This window comes from Microchirus variegatus, assembly GCF_963457635.1.
Source record: "Microchirus variegatus genome assembly, chromosome: 22".
NCBI lineage: Eukaryota > Metazoa > Chordata > Actinopteri > Pleuronectiformes > Soleidae > Microchirus > Microchirus variegatus.
This window is the reverse complement of record NC_139823.1, coordinates 2,559,537-2,583,940: the sequence shown is the minus strand read 5'-3', so window position 1 is coordinate 2,583,940 and position 24,404 is coordinate 2,559,537. Positions and strand designations below refer to the sequence as shown.

The 24,404-nt window shown below is 40.5% G+C and overlaps 1 protein-coding gene across 1 annotated transcript in view; it reads left to right on the top strand.

The window, feature by feature from the left end:
- The window catches only part of myo16 (myosin XVI), a gene marked incomplete at its 3' end in the record, with an annotated part of 88,924 nt that overhangs the window by 40,863 nt on the left and 23,657 nt on the right, over positions 1–24,404 (top strand). The window contains exons 12-26 of the mRNA XM_083908496.1: positions 1,256–1,321; positions 3,788–3,915; positions 5,743–5,848; positions 6,616–6,733; positions 7,129–7,276; positions 7,833–7,950; positions 9,704–9,821; positions 10,429–10,500; positions 11,208–11,349; positions 12,215–12,287; positions 18,511–18,663; positions 18,919–19,119; positions 20,545–20,620; positions 21,567–21,763; positions 22,738–22,818. Coding sequence (XP_083764622.1) covers positions 1,256–1,321; positions 3,788–3,915; positions 5,743–5,848; positions 6,616–6,733; positions 7,129–7,276; positions 7,833–7,950; positions 9,704–9,821; positions 10,429–10,500; positions 11,208–11,349; positions 12,215–12,287; positions 18,511–18,663; positions 18,919–19,119; positions 20,545–20,620; positions 21,567–21,763; positions 22,738–22,818 — 1,797 coding nt within the window. The remainder of the gene's footprint in view (positions 1–1,255; positions 1,322–3,787; positions 3,916–5,742; positions 5,849–6,615; positions 6,734–7,128; positions 7,277–7,832; positions 7,951–9,703; positions 9,822–10,428; positions 10,501–11,207; positions 11,350–12,214; positions 12,288–18,510; positions 18,664–18,918; positions 19,120–20,544; positions 20,621–21,566; positions 21,764–22,737; positions 22,819–24,404) is intronic.

Below are 24,404 nucleotides of genomic sequence, written 5' to 3'. Positions count from 1 at the left end.
AAGGGGATGACAATAAAAGACAGTGAAGTGGTGGATGAAGATAAAAGAAATGATTGTGGTTGAGTATAATGAGGATCCTGAGGTGAAGAGTCCATTTGGAAGAAGACAAATGAGTTGACAAAGTACAGCTACTATTGGAGGCGTCATGTCGGTAGACATGCTACAAAAAAGGCCTTAAATTAAGGTTTGTGACGTAAAGATGACCAAAACTAAGATTTTTTTACCCTACGTATTTTTTTTATATATATCTCATGTAGTTGACATACATTTGGTGATAGAAGACAATTCGAGAGAGGCGAACAAAGTAGAAATATAGGGAAGGACAAAAATTGAAGGGACAAAGGCAGTGAACCCTCCATATGTTCCCAGTAGGGTGGTCAAAGACGGGGCTTTGATGAGTGATCTGCCGCCTTCTGCCAGGAGGAGAAGGACCAGTGCGCTCTCTCCTCTCCCCTAAACCCCTGAGGAGAGGAGAGCACACAGTGATGAAAGCTGGATGACTGTCAAGCATATCATGAGATTAAATGAAAAAAAAGTTTACCCAGTAAAAAAAACAAACACACAAAATATTAGGGACAAGTTGGGAGAATTCCATTTCTGTCTGCAAGCAGTCGGAATTCATTAACCTTCAGCCAGCGCCTAAGGACAGAGCAGCATGTAACAGAATGTTAGCGATGCCTGCACTTTCCTAGGGGACAGTTTTCTTTTTCAAACAGCCTCCAGGACTCTTGTAAGACACAGATTTAGCAGTTTAATGGAAATAGTCAGAAACTGTGAGTTGGATATTTTTACCTATACATGGTTGTGGTGTTTGTGAGTGTGTGGGAGGACAGATTTGTTGTATTTTATTGGAAAAGGGTCATTACTTATGTCAATGCTGAAGGCCATTTCCTGATGTTTATCTAGTATTCTTAAGTTAATGATTAGGGGTCCAACTAATGGTTATTCTCATAATCGATTAATCTGACCATCATTTTATCGTTTAGTCTAGTAAATGTTGACTGGTGTTTCTCAAACCTTGAAATTATGATGTTCTTAAATTTCTTGTTGGTCCAAAAAACAAAGGATTCCGTTTTAATGATTTCTTTGATATGTGGAGCAAAGAAACCAGGAAATATTCACCTTTAAGAAGCTGGAAACTTCCCTAAATGAGAACATGCATTTCAAAACCATGTCAGTTCAACATTCAGAAGCTACCATTTATTACTTTGTATATTCTGTGGAGTTGACGTTGTGTTCCTGTGCTCTGTTGTAGACCTACATTGGACACATCCTTTTGCTGGTAAATCCAAATAAAGAGCTGCCCATCTATTCCACTTTGGTGAGTATGCATTTGAATGAATTCTTCCTCACATAGGCTTACATGATGTATTGTGCTGAGCTCTCCTTGAATTAAAGTGTCTCTGCCAAGGAAAGATTATTCATCATACATGCAAAATCATAGCACAAAAGAGACATGTTTTCCTGTATATTAAGCAGGACTTGAACAGATGAAATGGACCTTGTGGTTGATAAATAATGCAGTCTTCCTGTCAGTGATACACAGCATGAGGCTGACTCTGCATTAGCCAGGAAGCTGAAGGATCCAGTTTGGGTAGATGCACACATTATCACATGCACACTCTCATACTCATGTAGACTTTATTACATTACATTATCTCTTCACTATGAGAAATATGGTTTTAAAAAACAGCATCCCTGTTGGTAAAAAGTAGGGATGCACCCATTGCCATTTTTGGGGCCGATTCCGATTTTTCAAGAAGTTTGACCTGCCGATACCGATTTTAGCCGATTCCGATTTCAATTTTTTAAACCACTTTACAGCATACAGAAATATATATATTTTATATATAGTTTCTTTATTAGAACATTTTAACATATAAATACAATCAGTTCACATCCAATATCCAACTAAAAATACAAAACCGAATCACTACCTGTCTGTGTAGTTTATTTAAGTTTAAACATATTTAACAACATAGTACTACACACAAATAAGTAAATTAACTAATGACCAAGAGCGCACATCTCTCTCTCTCTTGCTCTCTCTCTCTCTCTCTCTCTGTGTCTCTCCCTCTCCCTCCCCGTGCCTCTCTCTCTGCGCGCACAGGTTTAAATGACAAACAAACAGATGCTGAGTGCTGATCAAAAGTTTTGTGCAAGTGATTTAAGGTCCTGACTCTTGTCTTAAATATGACAGGCTTCATTCAGTGATTGAAACAAATATATAAACATTAATGAAACGTTTACATGCAGAGCGCTCACTCGCAAAGCAGCAGCAGCAGCAGCAGCGCGGCTGCGCGGATGTTGTGTAATCAAATACACTGGTATGGCCGTATATTAAAAATTAATATCATAACGAAATAAAAACGGTATTCGCTGTGAACCGGTATACCGCCCAGCCCCACACTCTACTACATGTGCGTGTAGCCGTGTGCACGTGTGTTGCTGATGCTGCGCAATGCGGGTGCATTTGATCGGCTTATTAAAATTGGCCGATCGCCGATTGCGGCCGATCACTTGAAAATCGGCCGGTTCCGGTCACTGGCCGATTAATCAGTGCATCCCTAGTAAAAAGCAATCATGTTTAACATTTCTAACCACTTTGGCAGACTACCATTGAAGGATTGTGGTTCTGGTTCTTTAGACATCATAGTCAATTTGTCAAATGTTTAGAGCTTGCCTATGTTGGCCCGGGAGCTGTTGAATGGAGAAGGAAACATCTTCTACTGCCATGTCACAATGATGCCAAGCCCCCATTCCTTTGTCTAGATTCACTCCAGGCATCTACTATACCCAGTTGAGAGCCAGTATGTGGAGGAGCAGAGGAAGGAGCCAGTGTGAGAAGGACATATGTCACAACATGTGTGATCTGCTGGCTGTCTGTCACCTTCCCCTGGTTCATAACCTATTCTCCCTCCATTTTCTACAGCCACAGGCACTGGCACATGTCCACTGGTTTGGCCACAGATAAATCAAATCTCACAGTTTAGTATGATAGACAATTCAGGGTTCACCGTCTTACAGATATAGTTCAAATTTGTACTTCTTAATTCACCCCTATACAGGCAAAAAAAAAAGAGAGAAATTAATTTAATAAAAAATTAATTTAATTAGTACCTAATTATATATATATCATTTATATAAAGCACAATTTTATCAAATAAAATACTGTTCAACTCAATGATACATACACATTTTTTGTTATAATATGCTGAAAAGATGAAGGAAAAGATGTTTTTGACCTCCACCAGAAGGTATACATTTACGTATACGCCGGAGTTTGTTTGTTTGTCTGTCACTGATTGACATCTCGAAAAGTCATTGACTGATTTGGATGAAATTTTCAGGAAATGTCCGCAATGGGACCAGGAACAAGTGATTAAATTAAATTAAATTAAATTAAATTAAATTAAATTTGATTTGTGACACGCTGCAGGCTGGCAGGGTGTATTTTGTAGGCACTGAGCTGCCTTGGTGCAGGTCTGCACTCTCGGAGTGCTTTTCTAGTTTAATAATGTGGAATTCTGTTTTAGCGCATTCTCTGACATATGATTTGTTTTTTAAAATGTAAATGTCACCACAGCTTTTGTTTAATGAAAGTTTTCTCTTAGATGTAACTCTAGGGTTGAATTGCATGGTTCCAATCAGTGGTTAACCGCTATGTAGATGCACACGCCGCATGGTTACAATGTTTTGCTGAAACTAAATCGTGTGTCTACCCGTAGCTTGTATCTGTGTTACATAAGGTTGTAATCCGATGTCTTCCACTCTCCCTCTCTCACAGGTGAGTCAGTTGTACCTGAGCTGCACAGGTCGTCTGTGTTCGTCCTTGCCCCCTCACATCTTCTCCTCGACAGAAAGAGCTTACCACATGATGCTGCAGGAGAGACGGCCGCAGTGTTTCATCTTAAGGTACGCCTCCCTTCTGCGCTGAACTTTGCACCTCACAATGCTGAGTTCAGCGGACCACCTGGTTTGTCGACACCCCGTTGACACACACCTGTTAAACACTCCCCGAGAGATTAATAGCTTTTGCCCTAAGCCGAGCTGTAGAACTGTTCAGTGTTCACATAAGGATGCATGTTTGCTGAGAGCATTACGGCGTTTTGCTCTTTGTCCTCGGCTGGACGGAGGCAGCTCCCTGATAGCAATTAAATCCTGTTCCGGCTCTCCAGTGACTTTCCTGCTGAGTTGTAACCAATCTGGCAAGGAGTTAATGTGCCTTGGCCACAGGCTATCCATCTCACTCACACACATACAGTCACACACAGGCATGCAGGGACATTCTACTGTGCATATGCATGGACAGTACATGCACTTACAGTATATCCTTGACTGTGTTCTTACTGCACTTTACCACTCCTTTTCTTATATTTGTTGAAGCTTTCTGTTCTGTGTCTCCTCACCCGTAGACCAAAGAACACACACACAGGCAATCAGCAGGCGAGTGCTCTGACAAAATGCCCTTGAAATCTAATAAAAACTGGTAAATGAAAAGACGGTGAAAAGGCTCTTGCACTTCATGCTCAGCAGGGCCTTTAGTGGGAGATATAGCAACACACATACAGACAAACCGTGCGCACACTGTGGTCATTAGCCAAGGATTCTGACCTTCTCAGGCCATCTGCTGGTTGTTACTATGTCTGTCTCAAATCTCTGCATGCCAGAGCTTGTACTGTAGAGGTACACTGTGTCAAATATGCCAAATTAAAAGCATGCCCCCAGTGTCAGATAAGCTGTGAAAGTAACAGCGTGCGGAAAATGCTGGTCAACAGAGCAACAGTTGGGGTGGTTGAAAGAAAAAATGGAGAATTAAGTGAAAAGGGGTCCCTGAAGGCATGAGGTCAGGTGGGTGGAGATGTGTATGAAAACACCCCAGTGAGAAAAGCATCACACCTATTCTGCTGAGACACACAGTGTTTCCTCATTTCTCCTTCTTTTTAATTTCATTATGTCTGAATTCACTCAAAATGTACATAATATTTATCTACATAAAGCAATATCATTGTGTCATTTTTCATATTGTTAAGTATATGCATTATATGCAGCATATACCTGTATATACCTGATTAGTTTGACTGTCAGTTAGAGCTGAAGCAATCGATTAATACTAAATGAATCCTCAACTATTTTGGTAATCGATTCATCGGTTTGGAGCTTTTTTCATTATAAAAACAAGATTTTTCATTGTTTTAGCTTCTTTACTTTTAGTTTCTTCACTCCACATACCAAAGAAATCATTAAAACTGAATCATTTTTGTTTGTGGACAAAAAACAAGACATTCGAGAACATTGTAATTTCCAGTTTTGACAAACACCGTCAACGTTTTTTTTTAACATTTTCTGACATTTTATGGACCAAACGATTAATCGACAAAATAAATTGACAGATTACTAAAATACTCGTTAGTTGCAGCTCTACTGTCCATTACAGGGTTGCTTCGCCATCAATTGAGTTCCCTGCAACATTTAAAAAATAATAAAAAAATATAATTGTAAAAATTTGTCACATTTATGTAAATTACCTGTTGAAGTGGTTCCTTTTTATTTTTTATTTCCTGGTGTTCGTGTCATCTCCTACAGACTATCCTATACAGCAAAACTCCCTCTGTACAACACACTGCAACTAAATTGTTCACATTAGCAGTATAAAACACTGCAACATTAACACACAAATGTGAAACATTAATATCATGAAATATAATTGAAAAGGCATTTTCTCTGTCTTTATCCCTGTAGTGGGGAAAGTGGTTCTGGGAAATCAGAGGCATGCAAGCACATTGTGAGACACCTGACAGCCCGTTCCAACCCAAAAGGCTTTGCACTGGATCCCAGAATGAAACATGTAAGTCTGGATCTGTCTCTTTGCGCAAGATACTCCTCAATTTAGTACTTCAGGCTGTCTTCTGGTTGCTAATCTTGGGGGCTTATATGGTTTAAGAGCAGGTGATGTAACTGTTGTGTCATGGGGATGAATCTTCACTCTTGTGTTGGAGTTGCAAAATAAGGGTAAAAGCAAGAAAATACTTTTGTTTCTACACAGTAAAGCCTCCTTTGGAAACTCATGAATATGTCTGTTGTCTGAGAAAGGCACTAACTGAGTTTTACTCTGTCCTCATTTTTTGTATGATTAAAAAACAAAAACCTGGGAGCACTCAAGTGTAGCACTGCTGTGTGGTTGTATGACCTTGTTGCTGTGGTGGGGTAAGAATAGATGTGTAGGTTAACACATCATTAGCTATCGCTTGTCGCCTTTTTCTCTCGGCTCAATAGCTGCTCATTTGTCATTTTTTAAGCAGTCATTTGGAATCTGCTTGGAGGTGCATACCATGTGATTCACCTGCTCTGCACACAGTCTGTCAATAACAAAGCAGCGTGAAGTCTGGTTTTGATGAAGTCATCGTTACGTGTTCAATATCTGGGTCATATCTCTGATCATCCTGAGACTGAGTAAATCTAGAGCGTCTAGATAATGGATGTATATTGACATCTAGTGGTAAAAAGTGGAACCTGAAGTTTTTGCCAGAAGTAAATCCTGTGTCAACTTTTGGAAATATATAGAGATATAGTAGAGCACTGTTCATATTTCCTTTGGCTTGATGTCATTTCCAGGTAAACTGTATTCTGGAGGCTTTTGGTCATGCTAAAACACAGAGGAACAACAGCTCAAGTCGCTTCATCAAGCTGTTGACTGTTCAATACTGTGAAAAGAGGAAGACACCACTCAGAGGTAACATACATTTCTGTCACTATTACTTTGAGGTTGTTCTATTCTATTCATTACTGATTATTTAAATTAATGTTTATTTATGTACATATATGTGATTGAATCTCTAAAACTAAGATTTACAGTGTCACTGAAGAAATTACTCTCAAGCGCAAAGCAGTGTAATAAACAGCAGGGGGCAGTAAAGGCTCATCAGTCTGATGCTGTTTGGTTCTCTGTGTTCCTTTTTACAACCATGCTGACCTTATTTTGCCTCAGCTGATTTGATCAGAGAGAAGTGGCTGTTGAACAGTTGACACATTTTAAATATTTAGGGCTGACAACTATAATGAACACTGCTCTAAATGTATTCACACACTCCTGTTATTGAAGTATATTTCACACATTTGGTGTTAAAGCTCGCGTATACGCATACATGCTGGAGAAGTCCCGTCTGGTCCAAAGTCCTCCACAACAAAACAACTTCAGCATCTTCTATCTCATGGCTGAAGGCCTGTCCCCTGAGGAGAAAAGCGCACTTTACCTCAACAATGTCTTGGCTCATAGGTATGTGGCTGTCATATGTACATGTGTACATTACTACACACATGATGCACAAACCTGAAGAGGTCATATAACCTACAGTTCAGTCCAACTATTTATGTTATGTTTGATGTCCTGATTGTGTGTCTGTGTCATCATAGAAATCAGTTTTCATATGCTGTATGTGTGTCAGTGGATTTACTGTATTATTTCTGGTCATAATGCACATTTATATGAATACTCTTTTCTGGCTTTTATGTTAGTTCTATGTGTTTGTGTTGCACATTGACTCATAAGTGTCATATTTTGATAAATCTTCTTCAATGGTTTTTTTCATTGAAATCACAGTTTGAAACAAAGCATTTAAAAAATGGCTGAAATTGTATTATTTTGTTTTGATTGTTCTGTCCTTAACTTTACATAAGTTCTCAACCATGGACTACTTATTTGGAATCAGTGCACCTGAAGTCTTAATCATCAGTCATACGACTAGTCCTCTCCTTATCCTCTATGCCTTTGTGTGCTTTTTGTGGCTCTCTGATGTACTGGTCCAGATGCTCTATCTTTCTGTCTTCTGCAGGTACGTCAGTAGTGGATTTCCACAGGAGAACCCTCCAGTAGCTAAAGCCTGTGCACAGAGCAGGGAACGCCTCGCAGCTGTCAAACAAGCCCTGCACGCTCTGGGCTTCAACAAGCAGGTATTGATTGGCACCACGTGCACCTTCTGTTGAGCTGATTTATTTGAAGGTTATGCAGAGCAGGGATAATTCAAAGTGTTGATGTCACAGATTCTGAAATAGCCAATTACGATGTCTCTGATTAGATTTGACCCCAGATTTTGCTGGCACAAACTGTCTCGAAAAAACCTGTGTCTAAGTCTAGGGGATGGATCCTCTAAAGGATGCCATCCACAAAAATGTGCTTTTCAGAGAACCACAACTTTTAGCTTCTTCACAGCTTAATCTCCTAAAACTAGTGAATCATACGTAAGCCCTGACACCTTCATAATTGGTTATGGGACACTGTGAGATACGACAGTAAAGTCCTGCCGATTTAGACACAGGAAGCATCTGTTGTTAGCATGGACACGTGGATTTCTTGGAATCCAGATCCTGAATTAGGACTCAGAATGTTGATTTATGTATACATGCACGTTGTGGACATGGCACAGTCTGTCCTGTACTCACTTTGTTCCCAGCCCATTATCAGGTTCTATTCTTAGATTTCCAGTCAGCATCTGTCAGCAGTGAGTGACCACTATCTCACCTTTTAATCCAGCAGCAGTCAATACACACAAACCAGCAAGGCACAGAGGAATAGTGCGATATATGGTGTTATTATCAGAGGGCACTAGTGTCCACTGGATAAGAGAAGGACCAGGGGAAAGGAGAAGTAGTGGGGGAGTGAGAGTGGAAGTAGTAGACCACCCATTGGTCTCTGTCTACGTTCTCATCAGGGGATGACTCTCAGTCCAGGCCCAAAGGTCAATCGTCATTAGCGCTCCCTATCGTTCTTATTCTCTCCCTCGTTCCCTTTCTTCTACTCCCTAAGAGACAAGGGAGGGGGGGTTCTCCCTATGTATAGAGTGTCAGACAGAGACTAATGCGTGTGTTTATCTTCCAGATATCAGCTCCAATATCCTGCCTTGAGAGAGTGCACACACAGACGTATTCACACGTGCGCGCACACACACACACACGCACACACACGCACACACACACGCACACACACACGCAAACACACACACACACACACACACACACACACGCCCTCAAACTCAAACACCCCCCCTCAGAGCAGTGGGTAATGGGGTATTCCATTAAGTGTCCTCTACTCAAGGGCAGAGAGGAAGGGAGAGTGTGAATGGAGGTAAAAGGGTTGGTGTATTTTCTAAATGGAATTTCTTTTTTTTTTTATGAGCACATCACCTTTTTTTTTATTATTATTTTATACATATTATTATTTATTATTTTATATATATTATTATTTATAAATAATATAAATTGCATCTGTATATGTATAGGTATACATATATATAGTATATAAATAAATGAGTTTTCATTTTAAAGACTGTCAAAACACTGACTAAAACAGTTGCAAGGTGCAGGCAAAACAGCAGAAACTAATGTATTTTTCAGCAATGGGTAAATTAACTTGTAGGTTTTTTGTGTGTACATTTTCTCCCTAAATATATGTGGAATTGGTACAACATAAACTAGGGTGTCAAAGTCAGTAGAGTAAAAGTGGAGTGGATTTGATTTTAAGTTTTTTGTAAAGACTCCTAGACTTTTAGCCTTTTACTAAAATAGAATTTATTGACATTAAGTCAATAATGTCAATATAAAAGTAGAAAATTGTACTTGTACTCAAGATTTTCACAAATTTGTTTTAAACTATAAACTGTGGCTTTGCTCTGACTGCATTCCCTCTCTCTTTCTCTCTCTCTGTTAGGAGGTAGACTCAGTGTTTATGCTGCTATCCGCTGTGCTCCATATTGGGGATCTACATTTTACTGCGTTGACAGAAGCCGATACAGCCTTTCCTTCTGACCTGCAGTTGTTGGAGAGAGGTCAGTGCCTCAGGTCACAACTGGGGACACATTTCCACCATATGAGTCGGTGGTGAGAAGGAGGGATGCATGACAATATCTCTTCTTGTATACCACTTCATCATAGCTCCTTCCTCTCCCTCTCTTTCTCCCTCCCTTGGAGTTCTTCTTGGCAGCTTACCAGTATTAGCTAAATACCAGACATTCACCTGTTTGTAAGCTGAAACTTTTCTCCCCAAATGTAACCTTGGTGAGGAGAAAAACTCTTATACACATACTTTCCCAGTATCTGGGCAGTGTTTTGTCTCTCCCTGCCTCTTAAATTATACGGGGCAACACGTATTCTTGCATGCCCCCTGACCTTTTGGATGTGGTAAACAAATGATGTCAGTACCCAAACGGGAAAGAGCCAGTCAGGGTGATGTGATGTAATGTCCAGTGACATCAACAAGGGGTTTCTTGGCTGCTGTTTATGGGGCTGTGCTCAGAAATCCATTGATGACTAACTGCTGCCAGCTCCGCCAATAGATCGATGTGATTTCACTGTGAGAGATATGTAAACCTGTTTGGTCACCGTTTCAGTGTCATTTTACTCTGCCTCTTTCTCTCTTTGTTTTCCTCATCACAGTTGCTGGGTTATTGCAGGTGTTCACCAACGACTTAAGCACCGCCCTCACATCTGATGTCCAGTACTTCAAAGGTATGTACTCATTTACTTTTACCATCACCTGGTTCTGCAACACAGTGCAGTCAAAAACAAACTTGACGTTAGCAGTAAACAACTATTCTCTATGTTAGTGGTCCAGTGTGTAAGGATTACTGACATCTCAGGGTGTGGCTGCAGGTTGTAATAAACAGAGGACTCCCGCACTCATCCCTCCCTTTCCCAGGTGCATCAGGGAACAACAGTGGCCTTAGAATACCAGAAAGGATGATGTCTGGCTTCATTTCAGCAATAAGCCTCTGCATGAAATTGCAAAATCCACATTCTAGCTGGTTTGTTTCCCCACCAAAGGGGACTTGACTTGTGACCTGAGGGTTGCTAGTTTGAGTCTCCACCAGGTCAAAGGGCTGAGCTCCCAACTCCCTGAGCGCTGCTTAGTGGCTGCCCACTCCTCCTAATAGAGTGTGGGATAAATGCACAGAAGGAATTTCCCTACGGGGATTAATAAAGTGCAAAACATAAATCATCCCTGCCTAAAAAAACCTCACAGTAATTATTTTTACTTGAAGCAATTACATCCTTATGGACACTAATGTTATACACACTGGACCTTGATGTAATGGTGTCATGAGCACCTTTAATATGGTATATGAATCATGGACATTGAAACGTTAAAGTGAACTATGCAGATAACATTGTTCAATTGTCAGATGCCTGAAAACATGTCTTCATTTTTGTGTCAGGTGATGTTATCACCCGGCGCCACACGGTTGAGATGTCAGAACAGTACAGAGACCAGCTTGCCAAGGCCATCTATGGACGCCTCTTCAGTTATCTTGTCAATAGTATCAACGACTACCTCCAGGGACAGGATGACAACATTAGGTATAACTCCTGTGTGTGTGTGTGTGTGCTCGTGTGTGTGTGTGTGTGTGTGTGTGTGGACAACTCTTCTTAGGAAACCACCTCAAAGTTTCTTTGGAAGACAGGGCCGTTAATATCTGTTATCACACACACCACTAATGAACTATATCAGTCATCACACAGCAGCAGAAACACAGTCAGGGACAGAACTGATATTGTAGGTTGACACAATGTTTAGGGTGGAGGTTTCTAATAGTGTGCATTAACAATTAGTTTACATGAACAAGCATGTAAACAAAACAAAAAAAAATATTGATTGGTAGTGCATTGGTGGAAGACAGAACCAATGGTATTCTTTTTTGGACACTGCATTGACTTCCATTCATTGCACAGCCTTAATAAAGTATTATCTCTTATCTTAACTATAAATGCCAAACTCTAACATGACCACAACCACAATTTCAATCTTAGCCCTATATGTAACCAGTTCCTCATTGGGACCAGGTTTTGGTCCCTATGATGACTACTGGTCCTGACAAGGTCAGTGTTTATGTCAGAAAAGATGGTAACAAATACAAGTTCACACACATACACACACACACTGGATGGAGGCCATAGGATCCTTGGGTTTGTTGATGTTGGGAAATCTTATCACTGTCTGTTAGATAACCTAGGCTACATCTTCTGGAATGTGTTTGTGCGTTGCCTTGTTTACACACCAACCGCAGACTACTCCCCTTTAAATATGTAATTACACACACACACACACACACACACATTACACTGCACACATACATGTGAGTGACACAAGCATGTTCTCGTTTTTATTCTGTATTAAAAATGGTGCAATGTAAATATGCTCTGTTCCTCTCTTCATCTCTTCCAGTGATCCTGCCCTGGAGATTGGGATCTTGGACATATTTGGGTTCGAAGGATTTCAGAGGAATGCATACGAGCAGGTGGGGGAGCACTTTCACTTTTTTTGTTATGATTCATATTTTAGTTTCCCCAGTAGGACATACCACAGAAATGGTGCAGGTGCAGTGGGGGCTTTCCAATTCATAATAATACGTTTTCGTTCTAGTATAAATTAGACAGATTTCAATCCTTTAATGTCATGGGATCTCCTAAGATATACACTTGGAGGTAATTGTTTTACATAGTCATGGATAATAGACCAGAACTCATGTACCTTTGGGCATCCCCATAGTATCGTGCACTAGAGTGCCATTATTCGCAGGGCAACTCCCACAGCCTGCATCCTCCCACAAACCTGCTCTATGTAACCTGGATGGGGTCCAATAAACTCAATGCAAATGCAATATCGACTTGGTATTGTTTCCAATATCAGACTCCAGTTCTCCTCTGACAAGTTACTATTAACATCCCATATTAATCAAAGGGCTGACAAATGTTTCTCAGGTCCAAGGAGCAGCATGAAATTATAAGCTGCTTCCTCATCACCCTTTCCAAAAATATCTAATATGCAGCACCAGATGTCCACACTAGGGGGAGCGACAGTGGTCGAGCCAAATGTCTGTTTTAGCAGATGTCTCACCTGCAAATATCTCCACAACTGTTTTCCACAACCTAAAACTAATTTTTGTTTTAGGTTTTTCAAATGATCTCATTGATCCTTCACCATAATGATTACCTAAAACCCAGTGCTTTTTAATACAAAGTTTAAGATTAAGCCAGATTCCTGCATATAAGTGAAGATGGGGGTTAGCCCCATGAACCTGTGTGACTCTCCTCCAAGTCCATTTCAGGTGTGAAACTACAGGATGTGTTTTTGCTTGTAAGGGTATTTTGGCTGTGAGGAAATGCGAATGAAATGTGAATAAAGGCAGGATGGTTAAGCCTAAGGTTTGGGATACCCAACCCACTGGCCTCTGCAGTGTCATTTTAGAAGTTTGTTAATCCACAGAAAAAAAAAATTGTCAAGTTGTTACTGGGAGAGCTTGCAACAGATGATTACATTTACTGGCGGAAATCATTTTCATTTCATTGGGAGAGAAAGAGAAGGAAGAAAAAGTAGGGCTCAGCGCGCAGTAGCTGTCCAATAATTTGCCATTATGGGTTCAAAATTGCACTTAACCAATTCAGACAAATTTGAAGGAAATGTATGTCATGATTTCTAAAGCCTGGCAAAATAGCAAACATGGAAGAGAGACTTATGGCAATATTTTCTATATATATATATTTCCAAAAATGTCAACCATTTTGGGAAAAGAGGGCAAAGATTGTTCTGGCTCAGAGACTAGCAGAAGGATGTCATCGGCATACTGCATAGCTTTAGCTTCTGGGCTGTTTGACTTATCTGGATGCCTTTTAAGTCTGGGTCCTTTTGAATGGCCTCAGCTAATTGCTCAAGAGCAAGTGCAAAGAGAAGTGGAGACAGGTCAACCCTGTCTTGTGCCACTTGTGTGTCGAATGAGTGGGGAAAAAAAATTGTGGAAACAGATGCTTTGGGGTAGGTATAAAGGAGTTTGATCCAGTTAATGATTTTATTGCCAAATCCAAAGGTTTTTACAGTGGAGAAAAGATAACAACACTCCACCCTATCGAAAGCTTTTTCAGCATCTAACACGATAGCTGCAGTTGGGGAGTTAGCATTCTGTAGATCCCACATAATATCAATAAGGCCTCTAACATTGTCAGCAGAAGAGCAGGAGCGTGGGAATCCGACCTGGTCGCGGGAAATCAAAGATGTTATAACCATATTCCAGCCTAAATATAACCATATTCCACCATTAATTAGCAAGGATTTTGCAATTGCATAAGATCATAGTAATAGGCCTACAATTTTTGTAGTCTGGTGGATCTTTACCTGTTTTCTGAATGAGGGAAATAAGGGCCTCAGATAATGATGGGGAGAACCCACCCCTGGTCAAGGATTGATGATACACATCGAGAAGAAACTGGGCCAGTTCTTCAGGATTGGTCCTGTAGAACTCGGTGGTAAACCCATCTAGGCCAGGGGCCTTGCCTGTTGGTAGATGTTTAATGACCTGTATTATTTTGTTTTTAGTAATTGGAAGATCAAGATCTTGCACTTGGATCCCAGATAGTGAAAGCAGGTTGAGAGGAGCATGAAATGACATTATATTTTCTCTATCTATCAGCTTGGGATTCAGATAGTTAGAGTTTAGTTTAGAATTTTCTGAAGGCTCAATTTATCTCTCTAGTGTTGGATTAGGGTTGGTTATGGTTATCCCTAGAGTAAGTTGTCATTCATGTCGTGTCATTGATGGCTGGTATAGTGCACATTGTTTGACATATCTTGTGAGAAGTTTATTGCATTCCTCAAAAATATCTTTATCTTGCCCTAAAGAGAGAAAATTCTGCTTTCTGTGAAAGTATAGAATTTCTCATACTTCGACCTAGTCTGCTTTATCAAGTTATTAGAGGACATGTTTTGTTTATCCGCTGTCCTGATTTGTATTTCCAGGTCTCAGTGTTTGACAGTGCTCTTTCCCCTTTCTTAAAGGCATATTCAATTATATATCCTCTGATAGAGGCTTTCCAAGCTTTCCAAGCAACCCCTAGTGATGATGTGGAATGCAAATTGGTCTCTTTAAAAGGTTTATTCGAGTTCTCAAACACTCCTTGAAAATCAGGTGAGCAGAATTTATCCTACACCAGGGTGATTTGCTTAAGGCAACCATGCACTTTCTCTTTTTTTAAGATCAGTGCTGGTCCTGTTTTCTCTGAACTTCCTGGTATCTGGAATCATACATTTTTGAAGGAATCCCTGAGCTATAAATGTGTCTCTGAGTAGTACCTGGTACTGTAATTTCAAACAAATCTTTATCAACTTATTAAAATATTAGAGTATGCCTGTTTTAGATCGAAACAATTGAGGATGTAATTGTAATGAATGAGGTAAGGACTATGACTATGGTTCTGGTTACATAAATTATTATTTAATAGGCTACATGTTGTCACAACATTTTTTTAAACTTCTGGTAATACAATAAATTTGATCAGTTAATTGATTGCATGGTTATATTTAGCATTATTGCTAATGACTGGGACAATCTATTCTGTATTAGTCTTAAGTGGAAAACTGGAAAATAACAGTCAAGATTTTTTTTATAACTATTCAGTGTGGTTTTCCCCTCAGCTTCCTGCAGCTACAATGAGTTACTGAATTAAGTGAGGATTAAATGTATCAGAATTTTTCTCATGAATTTCTCACATTTTTCTTTTGCCAGTTGTCATCTTCTCCATCCCGAGGTTGTTTGTGTAGTACTTATTTTGTGTTTTAGTGTTAGTGTGTTTGCCTTTGCATATACTGGCAGTTATGGACCAGCATGTCAACACTTCTTGCTTTTAGTATGTCGATGTGTGTGATTACTTTGCATAGAGTACAGCATGTGCAGCTCACCTATTACAGGCTGTAAATCCATCATGTGCTCATCAGGTCCATCACTGTTAATAGACTACGCTGTTGTAAAACCCCTGTGTGTGCGCGTGCGTGTGTGAGAGGAGTCAACTGATTCAGCTATTCTGCATAGTTGAAGTATTTGCCCTCATGGTAGTGAGTACTTTTACAAGCTACAGTAAATACCACATATTTACACTACAGCCCCCTCCATAGATTTATAGATAACTGCTGAGGTTGGTACGTGCTGTACGTGAAGTTCATGTCATATGCCAGATGACAAATTTGTTCCACATGAATATAATTTGTTTTGCACTTAATGATCCAGTTTACTCATCTTTGTCATTTAAAAGTGGCCAGACTCCAGGAATCGCACATGCATAGTCTCTGACCATTTTGACTAGATGATTACTGTAAGGACTGGGAAAAAAAATCCTTCCCCATCATTTGGCTTTCACTGACCAGCAATATCCAATGTGGGTTATTTACACCTCCCTCATTCACTGCCAAAGACTGTGAGTGGATGTAGTCTGTGAGTACGTTCAGATCTTAGACTTGTTTGCTGTAATCTGCTGAATTGTCCACATTTAAGTGTTAGCATGTGTGTTTGCACACCTGTATATGGTCTATAACGGTGCTTTTTCTTGTAATTTAAGCATGATTATTCCTGATACTCAAGAGTTGATGTTCCCTCTCTTTTGACTGACCAGCCAAGGCCAAATTTAGCTGAAGCCAATATAAGTTTGTCTTTGATTTTCTACCTGTACATGTGGCCATGGCCTTGTATATACATTATGTGGTACCTTGCTGACAGCTGCCTTTCTCTACCACTGGAAGTGCTCTAATCCTAGTGAATGTGAGATATTACATTACATTCACTCTTTACAGAGTATGGATGAGAGAGCTGCAAAAATGAACACAAACCCTTTCTGGCAGGTGGTGGCAGTGCCCATATCTTGTCGCTGCTGAGCTGCCTATTAATATCAGCCTGCTCAAAACAAACAAATAAGCCACCACCCACAGAGAAGTGCAATAAGTGTAGGAGTAAGTTCCTGGTAAACAAACATGATGATCTCTTACAGTAAATGTGGCACATAAGTGACAAACAAGCCTTGACATGTTTGTACACACATGTATCCGCACACATTGCAGACACCTAGACAGGCATGCCTCACATGCACAGCGTGATCGCGATCATTAGTGCTTGTTAATTAGAGTTGTGTTTGTCAGGGGTGTGTGTTGTAGCTGCTCAGCACTTTGCTAATGAGCTAAGTCAATCAGCCACCTGCTGGGACCGAGCCTTTAGTATAGTAGGAAAACCTGAAAAAAGGAATGGGCTAACAACCATGAAAGAAAAACACTGTCTTCAAAAACACACACTTGAATCAGCACTAAAGACAAAATGTAGGTCACAGCACACAACTGATGTAATGAGTGGCCAAAGAGGACAAATAACCCAACCATGTTTATTATTGATCTTCACATGTCCATTAAAAGTACATTTTCTTGGAAACAACTCCAAAGCTAACAACTACAGGACACAAAATACAATCAGCATTTTCATTATCACTTGTCATTGTCGCACAACTGGAAAAAAAAGTGATTATTAGACCATGTTTTATGTGACTTGTTTGGTTTAACATCTTTTTAACTCCTCTATCACAACCAAAGACCACAGACACAATCTATCTGGTCTGTTCTCAAGCCAACCAGGAAATGGAAATATATTAAATAGCCACTAGTGGGCGACTCTGCCTATGGGAAAATCAACTTATACTCCACACTTGATTTGTAATGTCAGTAAAACATTACTTTCAGGTATCTTTTTCAATAGAACATGATGTCAATTGTGTAAATCATGATAAACGATAACGCATGGTGCATATGAATGGATACCAGTGTGACTGACAGCTGGTATCATCCACTAGGAGTGTGGTTGCATCTGATGCCTCTGAACTTCCTGTTTCAAAATGTCAACATTGCACTGGCATCTGAGTTCAGATTCTTATGGTTGCCACTTGGTCACAACAACAGCCACAGCTGGGAGCTTTTTATGATATATATTAGAAATACTATGTTCTTCAGATTTGATACAAAGGTTCACTTAGATTTTGTTTGTCAAATGTCAAGTTTCATGTAATCCCACTGCATTTTGGCCTATGATAGCTTAGGAAGTCCCTTTAAAATGTAGCTGCAACCTTTCCTTTGACTCAAAGAGGAACTACCTCAACTACTGTATTAGGGGCAAAGTTAAAGTCAATGTGACCTCACGTTTTGTGAACCTGATTTGTCAGGAATGCATGGACACAGCTGGAACAAACATTTACTTTGATTTAAGGATGATTTGATTTGAATTTGATGGTCAAAGATAAAGTTGTGACCTCACTGCACGTATTTGGCCATAACTCAAGAATTCCTGATGTCTCTCTACGGGGTGATTGCTTTACTGCTGTGTTAGGTTGAGGTCATGTGTCTCAGCAGGAACACTGTCCATTATTGTATGATAGCAGAAACACCTGTGGACACCATGTAGGGGGAGTCCCTTTAAAAGCTCCCCATATTATTTTCAGAGTGTTGTATGAGTTGACAGGCAGTTCATACTATACCGTATGCCTCATTAACCTCTGTTTGTGCCACAGCCGTTAAGTTTGAGTTGTCTTCATGTATTTGTTTGCTTTAAAAGCAAATAGTCAGCCTCCTTGTGCCTCCGAGGAACTTCACCATGTGAGCTGAAGTGTATGTTTACAGGTTGATAAGCGTGTGTCTAAGCATGTGTTGTGTTGTGTACATTCCAGCTGTGTGTGAACATGACCAACGAGCGATTGAGGCAGTACGTCTCTGAGGTGCTATTCCAGCAGGAACAGACTGAGTGTCTGCAGGAGGGCATTGCCATGGAGACTTCATGCTCCCACAGCAACCAGCCAACTGTCCTGGACTTCTTTCTTCAGGTACTACGTTTCTGGTTTGGACCAGTCCTGACCAGGTTGGTTTTGATGTAGTGCAGTATTATGAGGCCATGTTGGGCTTTGGCAAATGCTGAATGATAGCATGGCCAAATAAGACTACTGATATTATCACTTAAGATGTTTTTTTTTATTGTTAAAGGTGCATATTTCTGTTTACCCTCTTTCCATTACACATATGACACTTTGTCACTATGATTGACAAGAGAAAACATGATAATGTGTTTGTTCATCCTCCAGAAGCCACAAGGACTGCTGTGTGTGTTAGATGAGGAGAGCCAGAGCCTGTGGCCAACAGAGCAGACCCTGTACAAGAGGCTGTTAGCCCAGCTTGACTCCAATCCCACTCACAGCCTCTCTTTCACAACTAAGGATGGCAATGGAAACCCCCCACCTAAAGATCAGGGCCCAGCCTTCATTGTTAACCACTTTGCTGGACAGGTCTGTATTATGTATGAAGAGGTGGTGCAGTATGACATACAGTCTTTACTGAAATGTATAGGGTTAGGGTTAGGGGTTAAAATGTTGGCCCACTGAATGCTAAAATTGAGATTTAGACATTAATTTGACATATTAGATAGTGTCTCCTTAAACAGAAAATAAGTCAATAAATCAATGGACTCCATCTTGTGTCATTCCACCCACAGGAAGCTTTAGGGTAGTTTGCTTTAGCAAGCATGTATTATGTCATTATGTAATACAGTGCTGTATTTTTAACATGGCCTTTTTAAATGTGGGATTCTCTCCTGTTACTCTTTCCCTTGTCATGAACTTGTCATATATTATGACCTGGTTGTAATTCGGACACACGTGTTTCCTCCAAACGATGCAACCATGTAAGTTAAAGGTGGGACAGAATATTGACTTTGATTAGTAGGCTAATGGCAAGTATTGATCATTTTATTTTTAGAAAATATTGTGCTTCACACAAATTTTCCCACCATATAACTTCAGGAGTCCTGAGTCTGACACTTTATCCAGGAATTTTAGGGTACTGTAAGAGGTAAAGGTTGACAGCAAGGTAATGGCAGCTGTGAAACAAATGTAATCTTCTCATATCTTGCACTAACCTTTTTTTTTGTTATGTTATATGATTGTATTGCAATATGTCCATTATCACAGAATCACTTTATCATGATGATATCATCAATATCAAGGGCCATCTTCAGTAGTTAGTTGTAAGTGACTGGACTTGCTTAAGTTAAGTTTCAAGACATTTCACCTCTCCATGAGGCTTCTTCACTTCTGACGAACTGGTGGAAACAGTTAGACTCTGGGGGCCTGAAACCTGTCTCGAGCCAAGCAGTAGCCATGTATGCTCGCTGTAATGCTTGCGTTTTTAAAAACAGCGAGTTTGATTCTTGTGTTGGACTGTTCCAGTGACAACACACTCTTACTCTGTTGACGTCACATTTTAGTATCAGCTCAGCTGGCGTGGAACTTCCCCAAAGCAGGTACCAAAAAAGCACCAGGTAGACCAAAAAAAACCGACTACATTTGAGCCAAATAGTGCTAGAACTGTATAATGGAAAAGCACCATAAGACACCACCTTCGTCTTCAAACAGCAATTCTAGTCGCCTAGTGCTAACTACTGAACATGACCATGACCTGGATGACTGAGAGATATTGTGGGCCTTGTATCATACAGTGTGTAGTATCTTGAGACAGGTTGACAGACCCTACATAAAGACGTCCCACTTGTTATATCTAAAGGAAATTCCCAAAGATAAAGGACTGTTTATTGGTGTGTTTGTGTCTGTTTCACACAGATAAAGTACTGTGTGAAATTGTATATGAATTTTTAGTTTAAAGTTGCAAGATTAATTCTGTATGAGTATTCAAGTTGAATTTGTTTTTTCCACCAGATTTCATATGACCTCACGGGATCACTCACGAGAAATAAAGACCTCCTTCCCCAGAATCTCATGTTTACGATGAAGTGTAAGTTTCCAATTAATAACGCACACATATAAGCACACATCAGAGCGAACACAGCATCACAAAGATTTACTCTTGTCTAAAATATCAACACACAAAACCACTCTTTGTCTGCGTGTGGCTCTGTTTCTGTGTGTGTGTGTGTTTCTTCCCATATGCAGCAAACAGCACCGTCTGTGTGTATATTGTCTATAGAAGGTGCCAGATGTGGGGTGTTGTGGTTGTACAACACAGGCAGTCGTTGTGTTAGTGCCAGGCTAGCCTTTCGTCCAGCAGCCTAATTGCTATAATTTCCATGATGAGCCTAATCTTCTCAAAGCTAGCCCTTCACTCACACTTGGCTGTTATCCCTCTGCCTGGATGAGGAGATCCCTCTCTGCCTTTCATCCACACACACACAGAAACACACAATGTGTTTTTTTTTTTATTATTATTATTCGTTCCTTCCTTTACCCCCCACCTTCCTACTGTAAGTTTGATTCAATATTCAGATTGTGGTGATGATTACTGCAAATGAAAAGACAGTTAACCACATGCTTGAAAGTCCAACTTGTGCTTGCTTTTCTTTGCAGAGTGTGCCTACCTCTCAAGCAAACCCACCCCCCCCCCATCGCTCTCTCTTTTTCACCCATTCACATGCCCACGTTCGCACACATGTTGATGGCTTTCTGAATGAGTTCATTGTTGTTGCGGAACACTCCACGTGTTTTTAAGTGGCAAAGTCCACCCCCTTTTGTTGACTGACTGATTGTTTACGTGGTGCCGAACTTCATGTGTCCTCGGCTCCCTCTTCCCTTTCTTGTATGCATCCTCTTCTTTCTTGCTTTCTTTCTTCCCCCTTCTTCTCATTGTTCTCCCCCACCCCCTTCTTTCCACCAATGCTGTTGCTTCTTTTTGCTCTTATTTTCCTCCCTTATTTTCTTCTCTCTTTGTGCTTTGTGCCCCGCAGCTAGTGAGAGTGTGTTACTGCAGCAGCTCTTCCAGTCCAAGCTGACTCAGACTGGGTCTCTGGTGCCAACAGCTCAGGGCCGAGTAGGGCTGAGGGGGCCTAAAGCTGCCTTGTTGCTCCACAGGATGCCATCATCCTCCTTTGTCACTGCCAACTCTCTCCCCCAACAACCTCGGCGGTACCATGACCTTACCAAGGTAGAGCACACTGTTCACAGTGTAATGAGTCCAGTACTAAAGTGATCTGTTGCTCTGAATCATTCAGCTGCATCGAGTTTGTCAGCATCAAGACTTTTCACAATAAGATATATCTTGCAAAACATTTACAAGGAATTCTCAACTTGCAACTGGCTGATCACTTCCCACAACTGTGCCATATATTCAGATTATTCAGGAGATACAAAAATGCACACAATCACTATTCTCATGACACAGAAATTGTTAATAACATAACTGTTGACAATATTCTGGATATACTAGTCTCCTTATTTGGTCTATACTCCACATCTCTGTTTCTCATTTTTGCTTGCTTTATTGTTTTTGGAAAGCACATGTTGTGGTGTGAGTGTTGCTGATTGTGTAACTTCCTGGGGGGGTGGGGTCCTGCCCGCTGTCTCTGTGTCTTATTAGCTATCTAGAGCCAAGGCTTGCATAAGATTGCTTTCACCTTCTCTGTCTGTTCCATAAACCTTGTAGTGTAACGCTGAAAACCCTCCAATCCTCCCATAAAACAGCACCCAACTTAAAAGTATGCTGCACACATTTTGAATATACACAAATATCTGTTACATTTAAGCCTCAGCCTCAGCATCAGCTCCACACAACTGTCTTCTGTATTTCTCAGTATAGCGGTGTTTACATTCCTGCACTGGGAAAGGAGTGATTCATTTTATGTCGAGACAGATGGAGAACACAGGAGCTTTGCACTGGTAAAATGAGACGACTGCAAACAGGTCGGAGTATGACTGAAAACACAAAGAAGTGCCCACAAAATGCTCCCTCAGTCAGGTCTCATAGTTTTGCATGACAGTCTGTTTTGTTAGATGAAGGATGCTGCATCACAACAGTTATGCACTGTAGCTTTAATTACATGATAACCATGTCTTCTCCATACTCTTCAGATGTCACTTGAAGCTGTCAAATGTTTTTTCCCACTCTCTTTCTATGGTCAGATCTTGAAGAAGAAAGGCTCAAGCTCCTTCCTCCAAAGACTGGAACGGTGTGGGCCGATCACAGTGGCTGTCCAACTGAGGGTAAGAGCCATTCCAGTCTGAATGAGCTTTTCTTTCATGCAAGTTTCCTCACACAGGGCAAAGGCATCCAGGTCAGGTGATAAGACTCTAATTCACCAGTAGTTGTCAATATGACTGTGAATGTGATTGCCCTGCAACATAATAGTGACCCATCCACACCTCCTGCCTGCTGCTGCTAGGACAGTCTCCTGAAACATTCTGCATATTCTACAAAAAAGCGTTTTAATTGCTGCATTTTACATTTTAACTTTGGTTGGTAGTAGTTTGACTTTGCTTATTGGTACTTCTCAGCTGTGACAAAGTCAATTTATAATTTGTATTTACCGCATTCATGCAAATGCAAACATGGACTGTGAGGTCAGAGTGAAGTTGTTCTGTTCATTTAATGTTTGCTCTTTATTTTTTACTGAACTTTCATGTCAGTGCAAAGCCAAAAAAGAGATTTTGAGTGACTGGCTGTTATTTCAAGTGGTAGACCTCATAACACTTAACATTAATCACTCATGCAAAACACAGTTTTTGAATCAATCACCCCAAGACTTGTATAGCACCATGACTTCATGACTATGTAGAGCAACAATAATGTTCACTTTGAGGAGAGCAGTTGAGTGTCTGCTCGTGACGCAAGAAGGCTGAAATGTGCTCAGAGAAGCATTACCTTTGGTTTGAATGAAGCCAGTGTGTTGCACAATCAGAGTTGTGGGCTTGTGGTCGATGAGTCCCTCCGGGAATGGCAGGGAAGGAGAGAGTGGGCTGAAAAATGATGCTGTACCAAGCCAAACATGAAGCCCTCCTCATGAATGAATGAACAATGAACAACAACCACTGTGTGCCATACGTACGCATGTTTGGAGGGAATGTTAATGCTGGTTTGCTGACGTTCAAAGATGAGGAGTGGTGTTGGGCATTGTGCCTAAGGTTAAGCAGAGCGTAGACTTGACGTTAGTTTGAGGATTTCCAAGAGTTCCAAAAGACACAGATTTACTATAAGTGTTTACTTGTGTAGGGATGTGTGGTTTAAGTGTTTCTCTGGCTGTGTTTGGATGATTACAAGTAGACTGATCTAATTACAGGTGTGAACACACCAAAGAGTTCATAGTGCCGTTCAAAAGTTTGGGGTCAAAACTCACACTTTTATTAATCAAAAGAGTTGCAAAATGTATAGAAAATATAGTCAATACATTGACAAGATTAGAAATAATGATTTTTATTCAAAATAATAATTTCTCTGTCAAATCACACGGTGTTGCCGTCTGAAAGAAACACACCAGGTTCTCAGTTGACTCCAATGTAAACCAACTCGCGGCACATTTAGACGCTCAGTGCAGAGTCGCGGTAAAATATGTCAGAGTATGAGTTTGGGGTTAGTGACCAATGTAGGACTGAGGTTAGGGTTAGGATAAATATCCCCTCTGAACCCCTCCCTTCTTTCTCCATGTCTTTATCTCGCTCACACACACTCAAACACGTTTGCACAGCATTCATAATGAGTACACTCATTGACATAATGCATTCCCGAGCCCCCTACCCTCATTCATCTTAACCCAATTCTAACCTGAACCCTAAAACCAAGCCAAAGTGAGGAC